At 42.9% G+C, this 21,511-nt stretch overlaps 1 protein-coding gene across 5 annotated transcripts in view; it reads left to right on the top strand.

Moving 5' to 3' along the window:
* Positions 1–2,501: 2,501 nt before the first annotated feature.
* Positions 2,502–21,511, top strand: part of chst10 (carbohydrate sulfotransferase 10) — a 75,735-nt gene continuing 56,725 nt past the window's right edge. Inside the window, exons 1-3 of one of the 5 annotated variants that reach the window (XM_085998925.1) lie at positions 2,502–2,671; positions 13,451–13,658; positions 15,948–16,080. In XM_085998925.1, coding sequence (XP_085855051.1) covers positions 13,494–13,658; positions 15,948–16,080 — 298 coding nt within the window. In that variant the 5' untranslated portion in view covers positions 2,502–2,671; positions 13,451–13,493. The other 4 variants (XM_085998924.1, XM_085998927.1, XM_085998926.1 and 1 more) reach the window with 4 other exon arrangements.

Raw genomic sequence — 21,511 nt, 5'->3', positions numbered from 1 at the left:
GAAAAGCGCGGGAGGCGCCATCTTAACTCGGCGGGGAAGAAGGAAAAGCGCGGGAGGCGCCATTTTGATCCATCGGGGACGAAGGCAAAGCGCGGGAGGCACCATCTTAGATTTTTAAGATGCCAAAGACTGGCGATATCACTACCTTCGATAATGCAATAGAAGACTTGACCACGTATGTGGAAAGAGTCGAGGTATATTGCGAGGCAAACGAAATAGCCGATGAGAAAAAGGCATCGGTATTGCTAAATTTAATGGGCGCAAGAACGTACGGCCTATTGCGGGGCCTGATTACTCCAGCCAAACCGAAGGCGAAGAGTTTTAATGAAATTGTTGCTATCCTACAGGAACACCTAAATCCTACACCGCTGCTGATAGCAGAAAGATTTAAATTCCACAGGAGAAATCAGCATAAAAATGAGAGCAATGCTGATTACCTTACGGAACTACGCAAGCTATCAAAGCACTGCCAGTTCGGAGCAGGACTGGCAGATACCTTACGGGACAAATTTGTCTGTGGACTCCTGAGTGAAGGAACCCAGAAGAGGTTACTCTCAGAGAAAGAGCTGACGCTAGATAAGGCTTTCAGCGTGGCAGTATTGTACGAAGCAGCAGCAAGGGGAGCTGCGGAAATACAACAAAAGCCACAGGAATACGACACCCACGAAATGACACGGAGATTTGCAAAATGTTATCGCTGCGGCAGAACAAACCATGACCAGAAGGACTGCTGGTCCAAGGACAAAATATGCAGGCAATGCGGAAAGATGGGACACATTGCACAAGTTTGCAGGTCTGGGAAGAAGACCAATGGCAACAAAAAGGCTACTAAGGAACCGTACAGGAAAGTACAAAAGATGACGGACAGTATTTCCGAAGACCAGATGAGCAATAGTGAATCTGGGAACAAGAGACTAAGCTGTCTCAAACTTCACAACGTAATCGCAAAAGAGGATCACCGAACCATTTGGGTCACCCTCACGATAGCAGGGTCCCAAGTCAAAATGGAATTGGATACAGGATCAGCTCTAACCATCATGAATCGACGAGACTACGAGCAGCTATTCTCACACATACCCTTGAGAGAGACATCCATTGTCTTGAGGACGTATACGGGGCAAAAAGTATACCCCAGAGGAAAAATAAGGGTGCCTGTCGAATACAACGGCAAGAAAATACGGAAATTGTATCTCTACATTCTGCAAGACGGTGGACCACCGTTATTGGGACGTGAATGGATCAGAAAGATAAGTTTAGACTGGCACTCCATTCAGGCACTGATGGTGGCTGGTAAAAAGGATGACGACGTCACTCCTGGACGATTGTCAACAATCTTAGCTGACGCCAAAGAGGTATTTCAACAAGAACTGGGCACTCTTAAAGGCGTAACCGCCTCGATAAAAATAGAGGAGAATGCAATTCCCAAGTTTTTCAAAGCAAGACCGATACCATATGCAATTCACCCAGCCGTCGAGGCAGAGCTGGAGAATCTGGAGAATGCAGGCGTGTAATCTAAGGTAGACTGGAGCGAGTGGGCGACACCCATCGTTCCTGTCATGAAGAAAACGTTAAACAATAAGTCTGAGGAGCCAAGGAAGGTTCGCATCTGTGGGGACTTCAAGGTGACGGTGAACCCAGTCCTTCACACCATGATGTGCTTGGATTCTTTAGCACAGTCAAGACCACCTACGGCCCAAGCACCCAAGGTCCTACCCTACTGCGGGCCAAGAACAGGGAGTTACTCATCAAGGACAGAGAGGCAGTCAGTGCCCACTGGAAGGAGCTCTTCGAAGATCTCCTTAACCGAGACTCTGTCTTCGACGCGAGTCCTCAACTCCATCCCGCAGCATGCTACCCGCCACCACCTCAGCACAACCCCAGCCTGGCGTGAGGTTGAAAAGGCCATCCAACAACTGAAGAACAAGGTCTCAGGAGCAGATGGAATTCCGGCTGTCTCCACTGGAAGGACCCTGGCGCTGCAGTCTGGCTGTCTCCACTAGAAGGACCCTGGAGCTGCAGTCCGGCTGTCTCCACTAGAAGGACCCGGGAGCTGCAGTTCCGGCTGTCTCCACTAGAAGGACCCTGGCGCTGCAGTCTGGCTGTCTCCACTAGAAGGACCCGGGAGCTGCAGTTCCGGCTGTCTCCACTAGAAGGACCCGGGAGCTGCAGTTCCGGCTGTCTCCACTAGAAGGACCCGGGAGCTGCAGTTCCGGCTGTCTCCACTAGAAGGACCCTGGCGCTGCAGTCTGGCTGTCTCCACTAGAAGGACCCGGGAGCTGCAGTTCCGGCTGTCTCCACTAGAAGGACCCGGGAGCTGCAGTTCCGGCTGTCTCCACTAGAAGGACCCTGGCGCTGCAGTCTGGCTGTCTCCACTAGAAGGACCCGGGAGCTGCAGTTCCGGCTGTCTCCACTAGAAGGACCCGGGAGCTGCAGTTCCGGCTGTCTCTACTCGAAGGACCCTGGAGCTGTAGTTCCGGCTGTCTCCCCTAGGAGGACCCGGGAGCTGCAGTTCCGGCTGTCGCCACGGAGGCGCTGTTGGCCGTTGTCATGGGCGGTCGGGTGGAAAGCGGCGCTCGGGCCGGTCTTGCGGTGACGGAGGCGCGGGGGTCGGTGGTGGAGGAGGTGGGCTGGCGTGGCCTGACGGTGGCTTCTTCGACCCGGAGTTGAGAAGGTGGGTGAGGGGCGAAGTCCGGGGCTCGGGAGCTGAGGTGTGGCCGTTGGGCTGGAGCCCGGCGCGGGGGTCCAGGACGGAGCGGGGTTTGCAGGTGTTGACCGGAGCCTCTGCCTCCCGCTGCCGTGCTGCGGCCTGCGGGTGAGACAGTTTGTGCAGCGCCGGTCCAGTGGATTTGCATCATTTCAGTGAGTGAGCGGGAGCCCAGCGATGGATTTGGTCTCCTCACATGTCTGTGTTACAGGGGTGGTGAGTGACAGCTTCATGAACAGGTACTGTATTGAAAGTCATGTTTACCTGGCAGCGATTACAATCCAGCCATTTAATCAAAGGTCTTATGTGACTTTATAAACAGAGCATCACCTGAATATTGGGGACAAGATGTCAGCCTTGAAACCACGACTCTGTATCAATTGTTTATATACTGTTAAATTTATGTGAGGGTTTTATTTTCAATACTATTTGATGAAAGGAAAATACTTGCATTTAGACCTTTCAGACTACAGGATATCTCTGCTTTACAACCAATGAAGTACTTTTGAAGCGTAGTCACTGTTGTAATGTAGGGAATACAGCAGCCAATTTGCGCACAGCAAGATCCCACCAACAAGAAGAAATAAATGACCTGATCTATTTTAGTGATGTTGGTTGAGGGATAAATGTGGGCCAGGACACTGGAAGAATTTTCCTGCTCTTTGAAATAATGGCCCAGAAATTCGGGTCGGGGGCTTCCCGAGGGGGCAAGCCCCCGATCTGCACTTACCTTGTGCGCCGGCCGTTGAGCTGTGGGCCCCCGTGGAATTCCGATCCGGGGCCTGGCCCAGCTGCCGGCGCGCAGTGCTTGCGTATCCCAGGGGCGCAGTTAGTTTGATGCGTCCCCTGGGATCACGTGGGCCATGGGCAGCCAATCGGAGCAAGGAATGCTCCATTCATAAGTCTGACAGGAAGGGCTGTCAAGACTTATAAATATTACAGCCCCAAAATAGCACTAAATCTTCAACAAAAAAAATTTAAATCACACTTTTTAAATAAACTATAAATTACATGAAAGAACTATTTTAAACAATAATTAAAATTTTTGAAAAAAATAATTTTATTTTCTAACAGGGCTAAAATTAAACTTACCTTGCTTTAAAGTATTTAAAAATAATAAACCTGTGGAAAAAATGTTTTATTTTTAATTAATTCACCACTTACCTTGTAAACTAGCAAAAAATATAAAAACAGATAGCAAGAGTTTCTACAGTTATATAAAAAGAAAAAGGGTGGCTAAAGTGAATGTTGGTCCCTTAGAAGACGAGACCGGGAAATTAGTAGTGGGGAACATGGAGATGGCAAATACGCTGAACAAATATTTTGTATCCGTCTTTACAGTAGAGGACACTAAAAATATCCCAACACTGGACAAACAGGGGGCTATTGGGGGGGGGGGGGGGGTGGGAGGAGCTAAACACGATTAAAATCACTAAGGAGATGGTGCTCGGTAAGATAATGGGACTTAAGGCGGATAAATCCCCTGGGCCTGATGGCTTACATCCTAGGGTCTTGAGAGAAGTAGCGGTAGGGATTGCGGATGCATTGGTGGTAATTTTCCAAAACTCCCTGGATTCAGGAAAGGTCCCAGCAGATTGGAAAACTGCTAATGTAACGCCCTTATTTAAAAAAGGAGGTAGACAAAAGGCTGGAAACTATAGACCAGTTAGCCTAACATCTGTGGTTGGTAAAATGTTGGAGTCCACTATTAAGGAAGCAGTAACAGGACATTGGGATAAGCATAATTTAAATCGGACAGAGTCAGCATGGTTTTATGAAGGGGAAGTCATGTTTGACAAATTTGCTCGAATTCTTTGAGGACGTAACAAACAGGGTGGATAAAGGGGAACCAGTGGATGTGGTGTATTTGGACTTCCAAAAGGCATTTGACAAGGTGCCACACAAAAGATTACTGCACAAGATAAAAAATCACGGGATTGGGGGTAATATACTGGCATGGGTGGAAGATTGGCTATCTAACAGAAAACAGAGAGTTGGGATAAATGGTTCATTCTCGGGTTGGCAATCAATAACTAGTGGTGTTCCGCAGGGGTCAGTGCTGTGACCCCAACTCTTTACAATCTATATTAACGATTTGGAGGAGGGGACCAAGTGCAACGTATCCAAGTTTGCCGACAATACAAAGATGGGAGGGAAAGCAGTGAGTGAGGAGGACATAAATAACCTGCAAAAGGACATAGACAGGCTAAGTGAGTGGGCAGAAATTTGGCAGATGGAATATAATGTTGGAAAGTGTGAGGTTATGCACTTTGGCAGAAAAAATCAAAGAGCAAGTTATTATCTAAATGGAAAGAAACTGCAAAGTGCTACAGTGCAGGAAACTTTCTGGTATCCGGCACTGACGGGACCGAGCTGTTGCCGTTAGATCAAAACTGCCGTATAAACCAGCACTAATGTTAAAACATAGAGCTTTTCAGCGCCGTGTGAATCAACAAACCCTGTTGCTTAGCAACAGCTTCAAAACAGTTGGCTGCAGCTGCAAGCGTCTCTAGCTGAAGCTGTTGCTTAGCTACAGACCTTGCAGAGCCTGACTGGGGGGGGAAAAAAAAGCAACAGGAAGTAAAAAAAACTTATAGAAAACGGCTCCTGAATTTTGCCGGTAGATAGAGCTTTCCGGCCTAATGAAAGTTTCCTGTACAAAGGGATCTGGGGGTCCTGGTGCATGAAACACAGAAGGTTAGTATGCAGGTACAGCAGGTGATCAGGAGGCCAATGGAATCTTGGCTTTTATTGCAAGGGGGATGGAGTATAAAAGCAGGGAAGTCTTGCTTCAGTTATACAGGGTACTGGTGAGGCCACACCTGGAATACTGCATACAGTTTTGGTTTCCATATTTAAGAAAATATATACTTGCTCTCGAGGCAGTTCAGAGAAGGTTCATTCGGTTGATTCCGGAGATGAGGGGGTTGACGTATGAGGAAAGGTTGAGTAGGTTGGGCCTCTACTCATTGGAATTCAGAAGAATGAGAGGCGATCTTATCGAAACATATAAGATTGTGAGGGGGCTTGATCGGGTGGATGCGGGGAGGATGTTTCCACTGATTGGTGAGACTAGAACTGAGGGGCTGCCGTTTCAAAACTGAGATGAGGAGAAAATTCTTCACTCGGAGGGTAGTAAATCTATGGAATTTGCTACCTCGGAGAGCTGTGGAAGCTGCGACATTAAATAAATTTAAAACGGAGATAGACAGTTTCCTAGCTGATAAGGGAATTAAGGGTTATGGGGAGTGGGCAGGGATGTGGACGTGAGTCTAGGTTCGGATCAGCCATGATCCTATTGAATGGCAGAGCAGGCCCGAGGGGCCGTATGGCCTACTCCTGCTCCTACTTCTTATGTTCTGTTCTTAAAGCAGGCCTTACGCCTGCTTTTTATATTTCTAAATTCTGCAGGCTTACCTTCCCGGGAAAACCGGTTTAAAAAAAAAAAAAAAAACGAAGTTCGATGCGCACGCGCAGCCTCCCCCGCGCATGCGTTCGATCTCTGAACCTCTTCGTTCAGAGGAACGGAAGTGCTGGTTTCCCGCGCATGCGCAGTGCATGCAGAAAACCGGCACTTCCATCGGGCCTACGGGTGAGTACCCCGTGCGTACTCACCCGTGGAGACCCGAATTTCTGGGCCAATGTCATGGGATCTTTTATGTCCACCTAAGAGGGCAGGAGGGGTCTTTTTAAATGTCTTATCCAAAAGGCGATACCTCGGAGTGCAGCACTCCCTCAGTACACAACCACCACTCCGAGGGAAAAGTGCTACCAATGGCACAAGGCTGATATTTACATCAGGAAACCTTTCATTCTTGCATATTTTTTGAAAAATATTCTGTTAATTAAAGAGAAGTTTTTGTTTGTATATATAAATAAATATTGATGAGCTGCACATGTGAATGTTATTTCACCTGATGGGTGTTCTTTATGCTACTGTGTATATTGTAAACCTGAGAGTTTAAGAAATATGTGTATTGATTGTGGTTAAGCAGCATACAATATATTATGGGCTTATTTTGTTCCCTTCTGTTAATGTAAATGTAGCTGATTTAGTTTTTTTCATAATTAAAAAATATAACTAGTTTTATATTGGCCTACAATTAAATATGTATAGTTATGGTTAGTACATTGAAAAGTTAAAATATAAAATTTATTGACGTGAATGTTCACAATATTACTGTTTGTTTACTATATGCATATTCAAAGTTTTTCAATCTGTGATTTGGTAAAAAAAAAATTGGGTTTACTAAATATTTTTTATATCTTTATTTAAAAACTCAATGTTTTAATATGAATCATTTTAGTTAAACTACATTACAGCCTTTGGCATTTTATTGACACGTGCACATTCCAGAACATGCGTGAAAAACGAAGCCCTCTAGACTACTAGACATGGTAATAGCAGGTTGAGAGAGTCACTGGCCATATTATAAATTAGTAAAATATTTTATACATACATAATGCCTATAGTTTCCCCCCTTTATATATTTTTGGGGAAGGTGATATGATTCTTAAGGCCATCTCACAATTTAAAAAAAAACTCAACGCTTCCCTTCCACAAAGTTTTATTTTTTCTGTCCCAAAATAAGATAAAGCTTTATTTTAAAAATATTTCAACCTTCCTTCACTTTTACTGCCTCTGAGGAGCAACCTATCTCCTCACATTTTCATTCATAAATGATTCTAACAATGTGCGGCAACGATTTGAGGTCAATCTCTGCCTTTTATCTGCTGCTCTAACACAGTGCCACACTTCACAGATTGTTTTTAAAGAATTCAACCACACTATCATTCTCATCGTCTCAGCTGCATGCCACTACAAACTATCCTCTCGGCCTCTCTTACCTTTCTTGACAATGATATTATTTATATTCAAATGTATGGTTTTTAATTAATGTTACTTTAAACAATTCATTAAATGCAGCACAAAGTTTAACGTATCCATAGACAGGCATGGACATTAAAAAAAAAAATAATTCTAGGGATGTGGGCATCGCTGGCAAGGCTGGCATTTGTTGGTCAACACTAGTTGCTGGACAAGGTGGTGGTGGGCAGCCACCTTGAACCACTGCAGTCCATGGGGTGTAGGTGATCCTACATTGTTGTTAAGTAGGGAGTTCCAGGATTTTGACCAAGCAACAATGAAGGAACAGGGATACATATACAAGTCAGGATGGTGTGTTACTTGGAAGGGAACTTGGAGGTGATAGTGTTCCATGCACCTGCTGCCCCTTTCCTAGGTGATGGAGGTCGTAGGCTATGAAGCTGCTGCCAAAGAAGCATTGCAGCCATGGCACGCCAGCAGTGGAGGGGGTGTATGTTTAAACGAGTGGCTGATAAAATGGACTGCTTTGTCCTGGATGGCGTCATACTTCTTCATAGAATAATAGACTAGTACAGCACAGAAGGAGGCCATTCGGCCCATCACCTCTTTCCAAGAGCAATCCAGTTAGTCCCACTCTTTTCCTGTCGAATTGTATCCACCACCCTATCAGGCAGTACATTCCAAATCATAACCACTTGTTGCATAAAAAAGTTTTTCCTCATGTCACCTCTGGTTCTTTTGCCAATCACCTTAAATCTGTGCCCTTTTATCGATCCTTCGGCCTTTGGAAACCATTTCTCTTTACTAACTCTTGTCTAAATCCTTCATGATTTTAAACACCTCTATCAAATTTCTTAACCTTCTCTGCTCTAAGGAGAACAACCCCAGCTTCTCTAGTCTATCCACGTAACTGTAATTCCTCATCCCTGGAACCATTCTAGTAAATCTCTTCTGTACCCTCTCCAAAGCCTTCATGTCCTTCCTAAAGTGTGGTGCCCAGAATTGGATACAATACTCCAGCGGAGGCCGAACTAGTGTTTTATATAGGTTTAGCATAACTTCCTGGCTCTGTGCCTCTATTGCTAAAGCCCAGGATCGCATATGCTTTATTAACTGCTTTGTTAACTTGTCCTGTCACCGTCAAAGATTTGTGCACAAATACTCCCAGGTCTCTCTGTTCTTGCACCCCCTTTAAAATTGTACCATTTAGTGTGTATTGCCTCTCCTCATTCTTCCTAACAAAATGTATCACCTCGCACTTCTCTGCGTTAACTTAATTTGCCATGTGTCTGCCCATTCCACAAGCCTGCCTATGTCTTCTTGAAGTCCATTACTATCTTCCCCACTGTTTACTACACTTCCAAGTTTTGTGTCATCTGCAAATTTTGAAATTGTGCCCTGCACCCCCAAGTCCAGGTCATTAGTGTATATCAAAAGCAGCAGTGGTCCTGGTACTGAAATGTTGTTTTTGCTTCTTGAGTGTTGTTGCAGATGTATCCATCCAGGCAAGTGGATAGTTTTCCATCACACTACTGACTTGTGCCTTACAGGTGCCAGAGAGGCTTTGGGAGTCAGGAGGTGAGCCACTTGCTGCAGGATGCCCAGCCTCTGACCTGCTCTAGTAGCCATGGCATTTATGTGGCTGGTCCAATTGAATTTCTGGTCAGTGGTGTACCCCAGGATGTTAATGGTGGGGGATTGGAGATGGTAATGCCCTTGAATGTTATGGGGAAGTGGTTAGACTTTCTCTCTTATTGGAGATGGTCATTGCCTGGCACTTGGGTGGCACAAATGTTTCTTGCCACTTATGAGCCCAAGTCTTGTATGTGGGCTTGGACTGCTTCATTATCTGAGGAATTACAAATGGAGTTGAATACTGTGCTATCATAATCGAACAGCCTCTATTGCTAAAGCCCAGGATCCCATATGCTTTATTAACTGCTTTGTTAACCCACTCCTGACCTTATGATGGAGCCCAGGATGCTGCGCTGAGAAACCTCTGCAGCGATCATCTGGGATTGAAATGATTGGCCTCCAACGACCACAACCATCTTCCTCTGCCAGGTATGACCCCCAGCCACTGGAGAGTTTTTCCCTGGATCCCCATTGACTTTAGTTTACTAGGACACTCAGTCAAATGCTGCCTTGATCTCAATGGCAGTCATTCTCATTTCACCTCTGGAATTCAGCTCATGCCCATGTTTGGACCAAGGCTGTAATGAGATGTGGAGCTGAGTGATCCTGGTGGACCCCAGGCTGAGCATTAGTGAGCAGGTTATTGGTGAGTAAGTGTCACTAGATAGCACTTTTGATGACTCCTTCCATCACTTTGCTGATGATTGGAAGTAGGCTGATAGTTGGCCGAGTTGGATTTGTCCTGCTTTTTCTGAACAGGCCATACCTGGGCAATTTTCTACATTGCTGGGTAAATACCAGTGTTATGGCTGTATTGGAACAGCTTGGCTATGAGCATGACTAGTTCTGGAGCACAGGTCATCATGATTACAGCATGGATGTTGTCTGGGTCGATAGCCTTTGCTGTGTCCAGTGCACTCAGCTGTTTCTTGATGTCATGTGGTGTAACTAGCATCTGTGATGGTAGGGATCTCAGGAGGAAGCCAAGATAGACCATCTACTTGGCTCAGTGGTGGCAGGTTGTGGGTTCAATTCCCACTCCAGAGACTTGAGCACATAATCTAGGCTGACAATCCTGTGCAGTATCGAGGGAACGCTGCACTGTTGGAGGTGCCGGCTTCGGATGAGACGTTAAACCGAGGCTTCAGCTGCCCTCCAAGGTGGACGTAAATGATTCAGTGGCACTATGGGGCGTTCTCCTGGTGTCCTGACCAATATTTATCTCTCAACCAACATCACTAAAACAGATTCTGGCCATAATCACGTTGCTGTTTGTGGGACCTTGCTGTGTGCAAATTGGCTGCTGCACTTCCTACATTACAGGCGTGACTACACTTCAGAAGAACGTCATTGGCTGTAAAGCGCTTTGGGACGCTGTGAAAGGTGCAATAGAAATGCAAGGTTTTTTTTCTTTCACATCTGGCTGAAGATGGTTGGAAACGCTTCAGCCTTGTCTCTTGCACGCACTTGCTGGGCTCCACCATTGTTGATAATGGGAATGTTCATGGAACTTCCTCCTCCCATTAGTTGCTTAATTGTCCTCCACCATGGTCAAGCTGTTAAATATTTCTAATGTTTTTTGGCTACACAGTTTAACTCCGAGCCAAACTTTACGTCCATACTTGGTAGTACTCCAAAACTGTACATGGCGTAACAATAGTTTACGGTCCTTCCAGAATATACATATGTTGATTCTAGCCTCATATTCCCATTACAGCCATTCTAGTAGGACAGCGAGGGTAACACTCTGCTCATTCATTCAATACTCCTTTCTCATAAATAGGTGCCATTATACATTAGAGTCATTTAGACATAGTTATCTAATTGCCTTCTAAAGCAAGTAACAAATTCATTATAAGTCCATACACTTTTTTTCTGGGAAAGCATTATCAGCTCCAAAATATCTATGGTCACATCATCAAATGATAGATACAATGAAGAACTACTTCCTAACTAAGGAAGTAAAGGATGGTATCAAATTGAAAATTAAGGCATACAATGTTGCCAAGATTGGTGGGAGACCAGAGGATTGGGACATTTTTTAAAAACCAGCAAAGGATGACTAAAAAAATAATAGAGAAGATGAATTATGAGAGTAAGCTGGCAAGAAACATTAAAACAGATAGTAAGAGCTTCTACAGGTATATAAAAAGGAAGAGGGTAGCTAAAGTTAACGTTGGTCACTTAGAGGATGAGACTGGGGAATTAATAATGGGGAACAGGGAAATGGCAGAGACTCTGAACAAATATTTTGTATCTGTCTTCATGGTAGAAGACGCTAACAACATCCCAATAATGGAGAATCAAGGGACCACAAGGAGGGGGAAACTAAAGACAATCACTATCACTAGGGAAATAGTACTTGGTGAAATAATGGGACTAAAAGATGACAAGTCCCCTGGACCAGATGGCCTGTATCCCAGGGTCTTAAAAGAAGTGGCTGCAGAGATAGTGGATGCATTGGTTGCAATATACCAAAATTCCCTGGACTCTGGAGAGGTCCCAGAGGATTGGAAAACTGCAAATGTAACACCCCTATTTAAGAAAAGAGGGAGACAGAAAGCAGGAAACTATAGACCAGTTAGCCTAACATCTGTCATTGGGAAAATGCTGTAGTCCTTCATTAAGGAAACAGTAGCAGGGCATTTGGAAAATCATAATGCAGTCAAGCAGAGTCAGCATGGTTTTATGAAAGGGAAAACATGTTTAACAAATTTGCTGGAGTTCTTTGAGGATGTAACGAGCAGGGTGGACAAAGATGAAGCAGTGGGTGTGGTGTATTTAGATTTCCAGAAGGCATTCGATAAGGTGCCGCATAAAAGGTTACTGCATAAGATAGGAGCTCACGGAATTGGGGGTAATATATTAGCATGGATAGAGAATTGGCTAACTAACAGAAAGCAGAGAGTCGGGATAAATGGGTCATTTTCCAGTTGGCAAACGGTAACTAGTGGGGTGCTACAGGGATTGGTGCTGGGACCTCAACTATTTACAATCTACATTAATGACTTGGATGAAGGGACCGAGTGTAATGTAGCCAAGTTTGCGGATGATACAAAGATGGGTGGGAAAGCAAGTTGTGCAGACGACTCAAAGAACCTGCAAAGGGATATAGACAGGCTAAGTGAGTGGGCAAACATTTGGCAGATGGAGTATAATGTGGGAAAGTGCGAGGTTATCCACTTTGGCAGGAAAAATAAAAAAGCAAATTATTATTTAAATGGAGGTAGATTACAAAATGCTACAGTTCAGAGGGATCTGGGGGTCCTTGTGCATGAAACACAAAAAGTTAGCATGCAGGTACAGCAAGTAATCAAAAAGGCAAATGGAATGTTGGGCTTTATTTCAAAGGGGTTGGAGTATAAAAGCAGGGAAGTCCTGCTACAACTGTACAGGGTATTGGTGAGACCAGACCTTGAGTACTGCGTACAGTTTTGGTCTCCTTATTTAAGGAAGGATATACTTGCATTGGAGGCAGTTCACAGACGATTCATTAGGTTAATTCCAGAGATGAGGGGGTTGACTTATGAGGAAAGGTTGAGCAGGCTGGGCCTATACTCATTGGAATTTAGAAGAATGAGAGGTGATCTTATTGAAACATATAAGATACTGAGGGGGCTCGACAAGGTGGATGCAGAGAGGATGTTTCCCCTCGTAGGGCAATCTAGAACGCGGGGGCACAGTTTTATAATAAAGGGTTGCCCTTTTAGAACTGAGCTGAGGAGGAATTTCTTCTCCTGAGGGTCGTAAATCTGTGGAATTCTCTGCCCCAGAGAGCCGTGGAGGCTGGGTCATTAAATACATTTAAGGTGGAGATAGACAGATTTTTGCAAGATAAGGAAGTGAAGGGTTATGGGGAGCGGGCAGGGAAGTGGCGTTGAGCCCAAGATTAGCCATGATCTTATTGAATGGCGGAGCAGGCTCGAGGGGCCAAGTGGCCTATTCCTGCTCCTATTTCTTATATTCTTATGTAAGAAAGTCATTTGGCATAAGTTAGGAAAACAGCATGCAAGAAAGAGAGGAAAGAAAAAAAGAACTTGCACTTATATAGCACTTGCATGCCCCAAAACACTTTACAGCCGATAAATTACTTATAAAGTGCAGTCATTGTTGCTTTGTAGGCCAATGCGGCAGCCAATTTGCACACAGCAAGATTTCACAAAAAGCAATGAGCTAAATGGCCAGATAATCTATTTTGGTGGCAATTGTTGAGAAATAAATGTTGGTCAGGATACCAAGAAAATTCCCTCACTCTTTTGAATGGTATCTTTTATGTCACACAGGGCCTCAGTTTAACATCTCACTTGAAAGGCGGTGCCTCCAACAATGACCCGGATTTTGCTCTCGGTGACGAAGGAATGGCGCTTGCTGTTCAACTCGCTGACAGCTGCCCACAGACTATTTGTGGGCTTGTCAGCGAAGATTTCCTCTAATCCGGCGTTTTTTCCAGTGCAGCATCCTCTACAGGGGATCTGTGGCGTCTGTGAACAGGTAAAGTAACAGCAAGGCTCTTCAACCAATCAGATTGAAGTATCCTCACTGAGCCACGCGGAGTCCAAACCAGAAAATATAAAGCAGGAAATAAAAATTAGATTTAAATGATGAACAGAAAGTGAAATAAAGATTGGGAAATGCCGATGAGAGAGATAAGAAACAGAAAAAGTAAAAAAAAAAATTATTTAAAAAATCTGCAACTTTAATTTTCTTCTGAGGGAATGCGACTCCATACTTATAAACTTAATTTTTCAGGGCTAGAGAGGTTGTTCAGTAGTAATTATCTTTTATCACGCTGTTCAAAACTCCCTTACTCCTGAATGTACCAGTCTCCACTTTTTCAGCCTTTTTAAGTGTGGAACTTGTGGGAAAGTACAGCAAGTTCACGTCGTTGCATTCATTTCATACCAAGTCTATCAGTGAGGACTGCAGTAGTGCACCCTGTGGAGGAACAGGGTATCTCTGACGGCAATCTCTGGAGTTCGGCGTTTAATTGTGCATGTGCTACTCCAGAAGTTGCTGTCAGATTTCCTCCATTATAACGATGAGCGCTGAGAGGCTCACAGTTATTCTCATCGCAAATCCCGGGCCAATGTTACACTTTTTCAGTACTGCAATGAAATGTCAACCAGAGTTCTGTGCTCAAGTCCTGGAGTGTGGCTTGGATCCCCTCCCTCTGACTCAGAGGAAAGAGTGCTACCACTGATCACAGACTGATACAGATCTGCTGGTCAGGAGGAGCAAAGGGATCTCGTAACATATGGCTCGCTAAGTACTGCTTTGAAATCTTTTATTGTTCTCAAATTAATGAAAGATTTTAAAAGAGATGGACTGTAAGAATTGTGTATAAAGATCAGAGTACAGTGACAGCATTTGGGAGTAATCACTGGAGGAAATGGATAAAAGAGCAATAGGATGAGTTTATTGATCAGCTTTTTAGAGTGGCTTCTTCATAAGGCTCTCCTTACAATCTGCTTCTTTTGAAATCTTTTGTTAGTTCAAGAATACTCAAAGGATTTGAAAGGAACTATTATATAAAGAGGACCATATATACTCCCTTGATATGATTAGTGAGCTTTTATCGATCCCAGCGTCCTTTTCCTCCAGCGATATCTCGCAATCCCTTTTACACACAATTCTCCGTACAGTCTCTCTCACTCCTCTCTGTGTGTGTGTGTGGGGCTCAAAGGTCAATGCTTCGACATTGATTGTTTCTAATTCAAGTAAATGAACTGTACACTGAAACCAACAGTTTTATGCAATTGGGCAGACACACGGCAAATTAAAATTAATACCGATAAATATACAATATTACACATTGAAAAATGTGGGAAATAATTGTCTGATGAATGGAATTGAATTAGTACAGGATGGCTTGAAAAGGGATCTGGAAATAATAGACAATGTAGCAGAACATTAAAGAGCACAATAGCATTCAAGAAAATATAGCCAGAACAGTAGAAAATAAATCTGCAAAAATTATGATAAAGCTTCGTAAGCATTGGTCAAACAACGACGAAGAATATTATGTTCTATTTCTGCCATCGTGCCACAAAAAAGATATTACCAAGGCTGATACCAAGTGTGAAGGGAATGAGTTGAGAAAAGACTGGAAAAGCTTAAGCTTTGCAGTCTAGAAAAAAGACAGTTAACATGGCACAAAAGCACATCAAATATTGAATGGTATACATGGGGTAAAATCAGATTATTGCTTAAAAGTACACTAAGAACGTTGTAGCAGCAGTCATAAATGGAAATTAATGAAGTGTAAATTTAGAACTGATATCAGATTATCAGTGACAAGTATTTGAAATAATCAACAAATAATACAAACAAGTTAATAGAGGCAAAACAATCTAGATTATTCAAAGCACAATAAGGTGCATTTTGATGAGTTAGCTAATGCACTAGAGGCATGAGCTTCAATGAGTTTGACAGCTTTTTCTTGTTTCTGACTTGTATCATGCTCTTGTGAACCTGTGAATTAATACTCTGTGGTACACTACATTTAATTAGTTTAAAGTACAAAATGAAAGCAAGGAAAAAATTAGTGTTCAGTGGTTTTGGGGGGAAATTAATTCAGTTTTAAATTATGACACAAGGTTTCTTTCACAACAGAAATAGTTTTGAATTGATTAAATTGAAAAATTATTCAATTAAAGCAACTGATGGGCACAATGCTGTAAATGTAGGTTTGGTGTCCTTAATGTCTTGTCTTGACTTCTGATGGACTGGGGATATGGATTATGCTGTAATTAATCTTCAAATATTCTTTGACTTTTGCAGAACACACACAGGAGATGGCTTATGTCTGAAAACATGCGGCGCCGATGCTTGCTGCTGGCTGTGTGTGGATGGGCAGTCTTCATGTTGCTGTTTGTCAGTAAATTCATTACTTTAAGTCTCAGAGATAAAGAAGGTAGGTCAAGGTATGAATGATTATCATTTTTCACTTTCAAAATAATCAGCCTTTGGGATTTAACGTGTAGTAATTTTTCTCTTGGTAATAGCACCAATTGTACTGCGATGAAATGTATTTTCCCCCTTCCTCTCCCCGTTATAGGGCCTCCTCCGAATACCATTCCACAGTTGATAGAACAGGCGAGGGAACAACCTGTGCTGTACCTCTGCTATGAGGTATACACCAGCGGCGGAAGTGCAATGCTATTGAAAGAGATTTCCAAGAAAGATTTTGGAGTAGTATTTCAAAGAGTGACTGAAATAAATAGTCCTGAAATTTATTAACCACAATTCCTTCATTCTCATCTTTGCTTTACTGGCCCTTTTATTTGTTTATGAACCTAGAAGCTAATTGCTTCTCCAGAATTCAGTCTTGCCCTGACTTCTAACTATAACTTCAAGAACCTACTTATCCACATTTCAGGCATATGCCAGGATCACATATTGGGAAATTGCACATTGCCAGCCCATGATATTACATCAGTTTTAAGAAGTAGAAGGTTTATCCTTAATTTCTTTAAGCCAGGACATTAAGGATAGCAACCATCTGACAATGGGCAAAGCAGTAGGGGGAGGGATTGCTGACGGAGCAAAAGGGGCTATGGATGGGTCAAGGGAGAGTTTTGATGGGCAAAAATGTGATGGGTTATTGGGGTTTGTTGGTTTGAAAGTTGCTAAGGACTGTTTCGGTCCCATTCTCCAGTGTCCCCTCCCCACAATGCTGCTTTCCCCCAGTACTGGTAGATCCTAGCAATACTCAATACTGCCAGACTATCCTACCAATGTCTGAAACTTACTTCTACTGGATTGCAAAACATCCCTTTCCAGACTCTCCCCCTGAGACTACTTAACGCAACACTTCCAGATCCTCAAGAACTGTTTCCCAATGTTCTCAGTTTCTAGAAGCTATTTCAGTGTTCCCAGAACTTCCCTCTGCAGAGTTCCTGGAATCCCAGCACTCTTTTCCTGATGTTCCCTGACCTATGTCCTCCCTCAAAGTACTGGACAGTGAGTCCCCATTCCAGTGCTGCCAGACCCCTCACCTCTTTCCCAGGGCCACCTAGTGATGGTAAGTCGATGGTCCTGCTAATACTAATTGACGTAACACCCCTATTATTAAAGCTTTCAACTCACCTTTAGAAACATAGAAGATAGGAGCAGGAGTAGGCCATTCGGCCCCTCGAGCCTACTCCGCCATTGAAATAAAGAATAGATTTGCCTTCCAAAGCTAGGCTTTATTAACTTTAAAATCTGCAGCACATCTTTCCACATCCAGTCCCAACCAAAGCTGGAAAAGAACTGAATTTAAGGTGGCCACCACACATCATGTGACATCAACTACCAATGAGATTACAACATATATCCCAAGGCAGTTAACAAACAACCAATCACAATACTTTTACTAAACAAGGAATAATCACCACATTCACCCCTCCTTTTAAAATATACTCCAACCTAAATAACCTTTACAATTTATAATTAATTATTTACAACTAAAACTATGCACAACAAGAGTAAAACTGTTTACATGACACAATACTAAGTGAACAACAACAAATAATAACATTGCACATAAGTATTAAGTATCTCTCAACTAAAACAATATAATATAATATAATATTTCAACAATTTTAAAACATTACTATCAATTTAAAAGTCCATTTTCAATCGGTCGACCGGATATCTTGTTCGTGTCGACCTTCTTAACCTTGGTGAAATTCCTTGCCCTCCCACACCAGAAGGCACAGAAGTATCTTCAGCAGGAAGGCTATCCATATCCCGATTTTCAACGGTTTCCAGATTAGAAATCCCATCAGAAGGTAAACTGGGACGGTCATAAACATCCATCAAGGGCTGACTAAGAGAAGTATAATTATCTGCAATCGGATTGGAGACATTCGTAGTATCTGTAACAGCATCCACATTATCTAAATCATGACTATTGTTAATATCCTCAGAAGAGGGCTGGCCACCACAAGGAGCCAAGTCTTTAATTGAAACGGTACTTTCTTTCCCATCTTGGAATCGAATATGAGCATATTGGGAATTTGCCTCCAACAGCTCCACCTCCTCCACTAAAGGATCATATTTTGACAATCTAACATGGCGTCGAAGCAGCACAGGTCCCTGCATAGTAAGCCATGAAGGTACCGAATATCCCGTAGTAGATCTCCGCGGATAGTTAAAGAGCCTTTCATGGGGGGGTCACATTAGTAGCCGTTGAAAGCAATGATCTAATGGAATGCAGGGCATCAGGCAGTACCATTTCCCACTGTGTATTCTTAAGGTTCCGGGATGTCAAAGCCAACATAACTGCCTTCCAGATCACCCCATTGTATCGTTCGCACTGTCCATTACCCTGGGGGTTATACGGGGTAGTTCTACTAGTAGAAATTCCCCGACTCTGAAGGTATTCCTTCAACTGGGAAGACATAAAAGAACTTCCCTGATCCGAATGGATATACGCAGGCATCCCAAAGATGACAAAAAGTTGAGTCAGACATTTGATAACTGTAGCAGCTGATACATCTGCACAAGGAAAAGCAAAAGGGAACCTTGAAAACTCATCCACAACAGTAAAAATATATCGGTTTTGAGTAGTTGAAGGAAGAGGCCCCTTAAAATCGACGCTCAAACGTTCAAAAAGGAGAAGTAGCCTTTATAAGATGAGCTCGTTGAGGCTTAAAGAAATTCGGTTTACACCGAGCGCAGATAGAACATGATGAAGTCATCCGCTTGACGTCTTCAACTGAAAAGGGCAAATTCTTACTGCGTACGAAGTGTATCATCCTCGTAACCCCAGGATGACATAAGGCATTGTGACGATTAATAAGCGTATCTCCGTGAATCACAGAACAATAAGCCCTCGACAGTGCATCAGCAGCAACATTATCCTTCCCCAGACGATAAACTATGTCAAAATGGTAACATGCCAACTCAATCCTCCATCTCATTATTTTATCATTTTTGATCTTTCCAAAATGTTTAACATCAAACATAAAGGACACAGATTTTTGATCAGTTACCAACTTGAAATGTCGCCCCAATAAATAATGTCTCCATATTGAGTATGCCTCTTTCTCTATTGAAGAATGTCTTTTTTCACTATTGTTCAAAGTACGTGAGAAAAAGGCCACAGGTCTTCCATTTTGGTTCAGAGTAGCCCCAATTGCAAAATCAGAAGCATCCGTCTCGATCACAAAAGGAACCTGCTCATCAATAGAATGCACAACTGCTCCTAAAATATCCTTTTTAAAATTCTCAAAACATGTCCTGGCCTCCCATGATAGAGGATATGTCGTAACCCGAATAAGAGGCCGGATCTTCCGTGAAAAATTTGCAATCCAATTAGAATAATAAGAAAACAGTCCAACAACTCGTTGCAAAGCCTTAGAATTAGTAGGACAAGGTAAATCAATCAATGGTCGCAGACGTTCTGGATCTGGTTTAATCTTGTTTCCCGAGATAATATACCCCAATAGATTTACCTCAGTAGTCGAAAAGATACATTTCTCTTTATTAAAAGTTAAACCAACTTTTTCCGCAGCTCGAAGGAATCTTTTTAAATTAGAATCATGCTCCACCCTTGATTTGCCACACACTGATGTCATCTAAGTATGAAAAGGTGTCAGAGAGGGAGTTATCACTTATAAAAGCATCCATTGCCCGTTGAAAACAAGCAACACCATTAGTAACACCAAATGGTATTCGGCAAAACTGATACAGCTTTCCACCAGCCTCAAAGGCCGTATATGGTTGATCCTTCTTAACAATAGGAATCTGATGATAAGCACTCTAAGTCAATAGTGCTAAAAACCTTATACTGAGATACTTTATTGATAAGCTCATCAATCTTAGGCAAAGGGTACGCATCTAATTGAGTATACCTATTAATAGTTTGGGAATAGTCTATCACCATTCGTTTCTTGTGTCTCTCGTTAGTCGTGACAACTACCTGTGCTCGCCAAGGCGAACAACTAGGTTCAATGATTCCTTCCAATAAGAGACGTTGAACTTCAGAATTAATAAATTCTCTATCCTGACTACTATATCTTCTTGACTTGGTAGCAATTGGCTTACAATCCGGCATCAAATTGGAAAAAAGTGATAATGGAGAAATGGATAAAGAGGTTAATCCACAAATAGATAAAGGTGGCTTAGTCCCTCCAAATGAAAGACTAAGAGACTCGTGTAACTGAAGCACATCATGTCCAATCAAAATATCCGCACAGAGATTAGGCAAAACAGATAGGCGTATATCAGTATACGTATTACCTAGAAGAATCATTTTCACAAAGCAACAACCAGCTATTTGTGAAGTAAGGGTCGTCTGAGCCATACACACCTGATACGTAACAGGCGAAATTTTCAAATGCTTCTCCTTCGCAAACTGAAGACTTATAAAACTCTCAGTACTGCCCGTATCTATAAGGGCCTTCACTTCCAACCCATTAACTTGAGCCGTAACTATAGCTTTGTTTAGGCCATGAGCAAATGCAGCAGAAATTGATGCAATAAACGCCCTATCTAAAGGCTGAATAGTCACAGAGGAGGAGGTGGTAGAAGAGGGCCCTCCCACACCAGGAGAGGAGGAGGTAATTGAACCTGATGATTTGCACACGCGTGCATAATGACCTCTCTTGCCGCATTTACTACACACAGCCTCCCGAGCAGGACACTTCAGACGAGGGTGCCGGATATTCCCACAAAAATAACACTTCTGAATCCTAGAGGCAACAGCCGCCGAAGTAGAAACTGTTTCAGAATCTAGTAAACCACTCCCATTAAGTCCACATAATTCCTTTTCATCCGAAACTGCTGAAACCATAGTCGCAGGCCGATTAAAAAGAGCATAAGAATCCAAACTTCTCTGAGCCACATCCAATGTAGAAGCTTGCTCAAAAGCACTTTTAAGATCCAAAGTCTTATTTTCTAACAACCGCTGACGAATTGATCTAGACAGTAATCCATTAATAAAAGCATCCCGTACCGATTCTTCCTTATATTCTTCAGCAGTCACGGCCTTATAATTACAGTTAACGCTAAGGCACCGAAGTGCTTGTAAATAAGTATCCAAAGATTCTCCCACCTGCTGCCTACGGGCAGATAGAAGGTGACGTGCAAATACCTCATTCTTTGGTTTAACAAAAATCTTTTCAATGTAGAAATAGCCACTTCATAAGTTTTACAGTCCAAAATATATTTATATACATCTGGAGCAATGTAGTTGATCAGCATATTCAGCTTATTTAGAGACTTGATCCAACACACCCAAAAAGTTTTTAAATGTACAATACCAATGTTTCCATTTATCATCCACTCCAGCAGAATTGGGGTCAGCCTTGAATCGTTCTGGTTGAAGATATCGCTCCATTCTAACATAAAGTTAA

The sequence above is a fragment of the Somniosus microcephalus genome, chromosome 10 (genome assembly GCF_052327205.1).
Source record: "Somniosus microcephalus isolate GS21.2 chromosome 10, FLI_Smic_1.0, whole genome shotgun sequence".
NCBI classification, from domain to species: Eukaryota; Metazoa; Chordata; class Chondrichthyes; order Squaliformes; family Somniosidae; genus Somniosus; species Somniosus microcephalus.
Note: the sequence above shows the minus strand (reverse complement) of the source record. Positions and strands in the feature narration are given on the sequence as shown.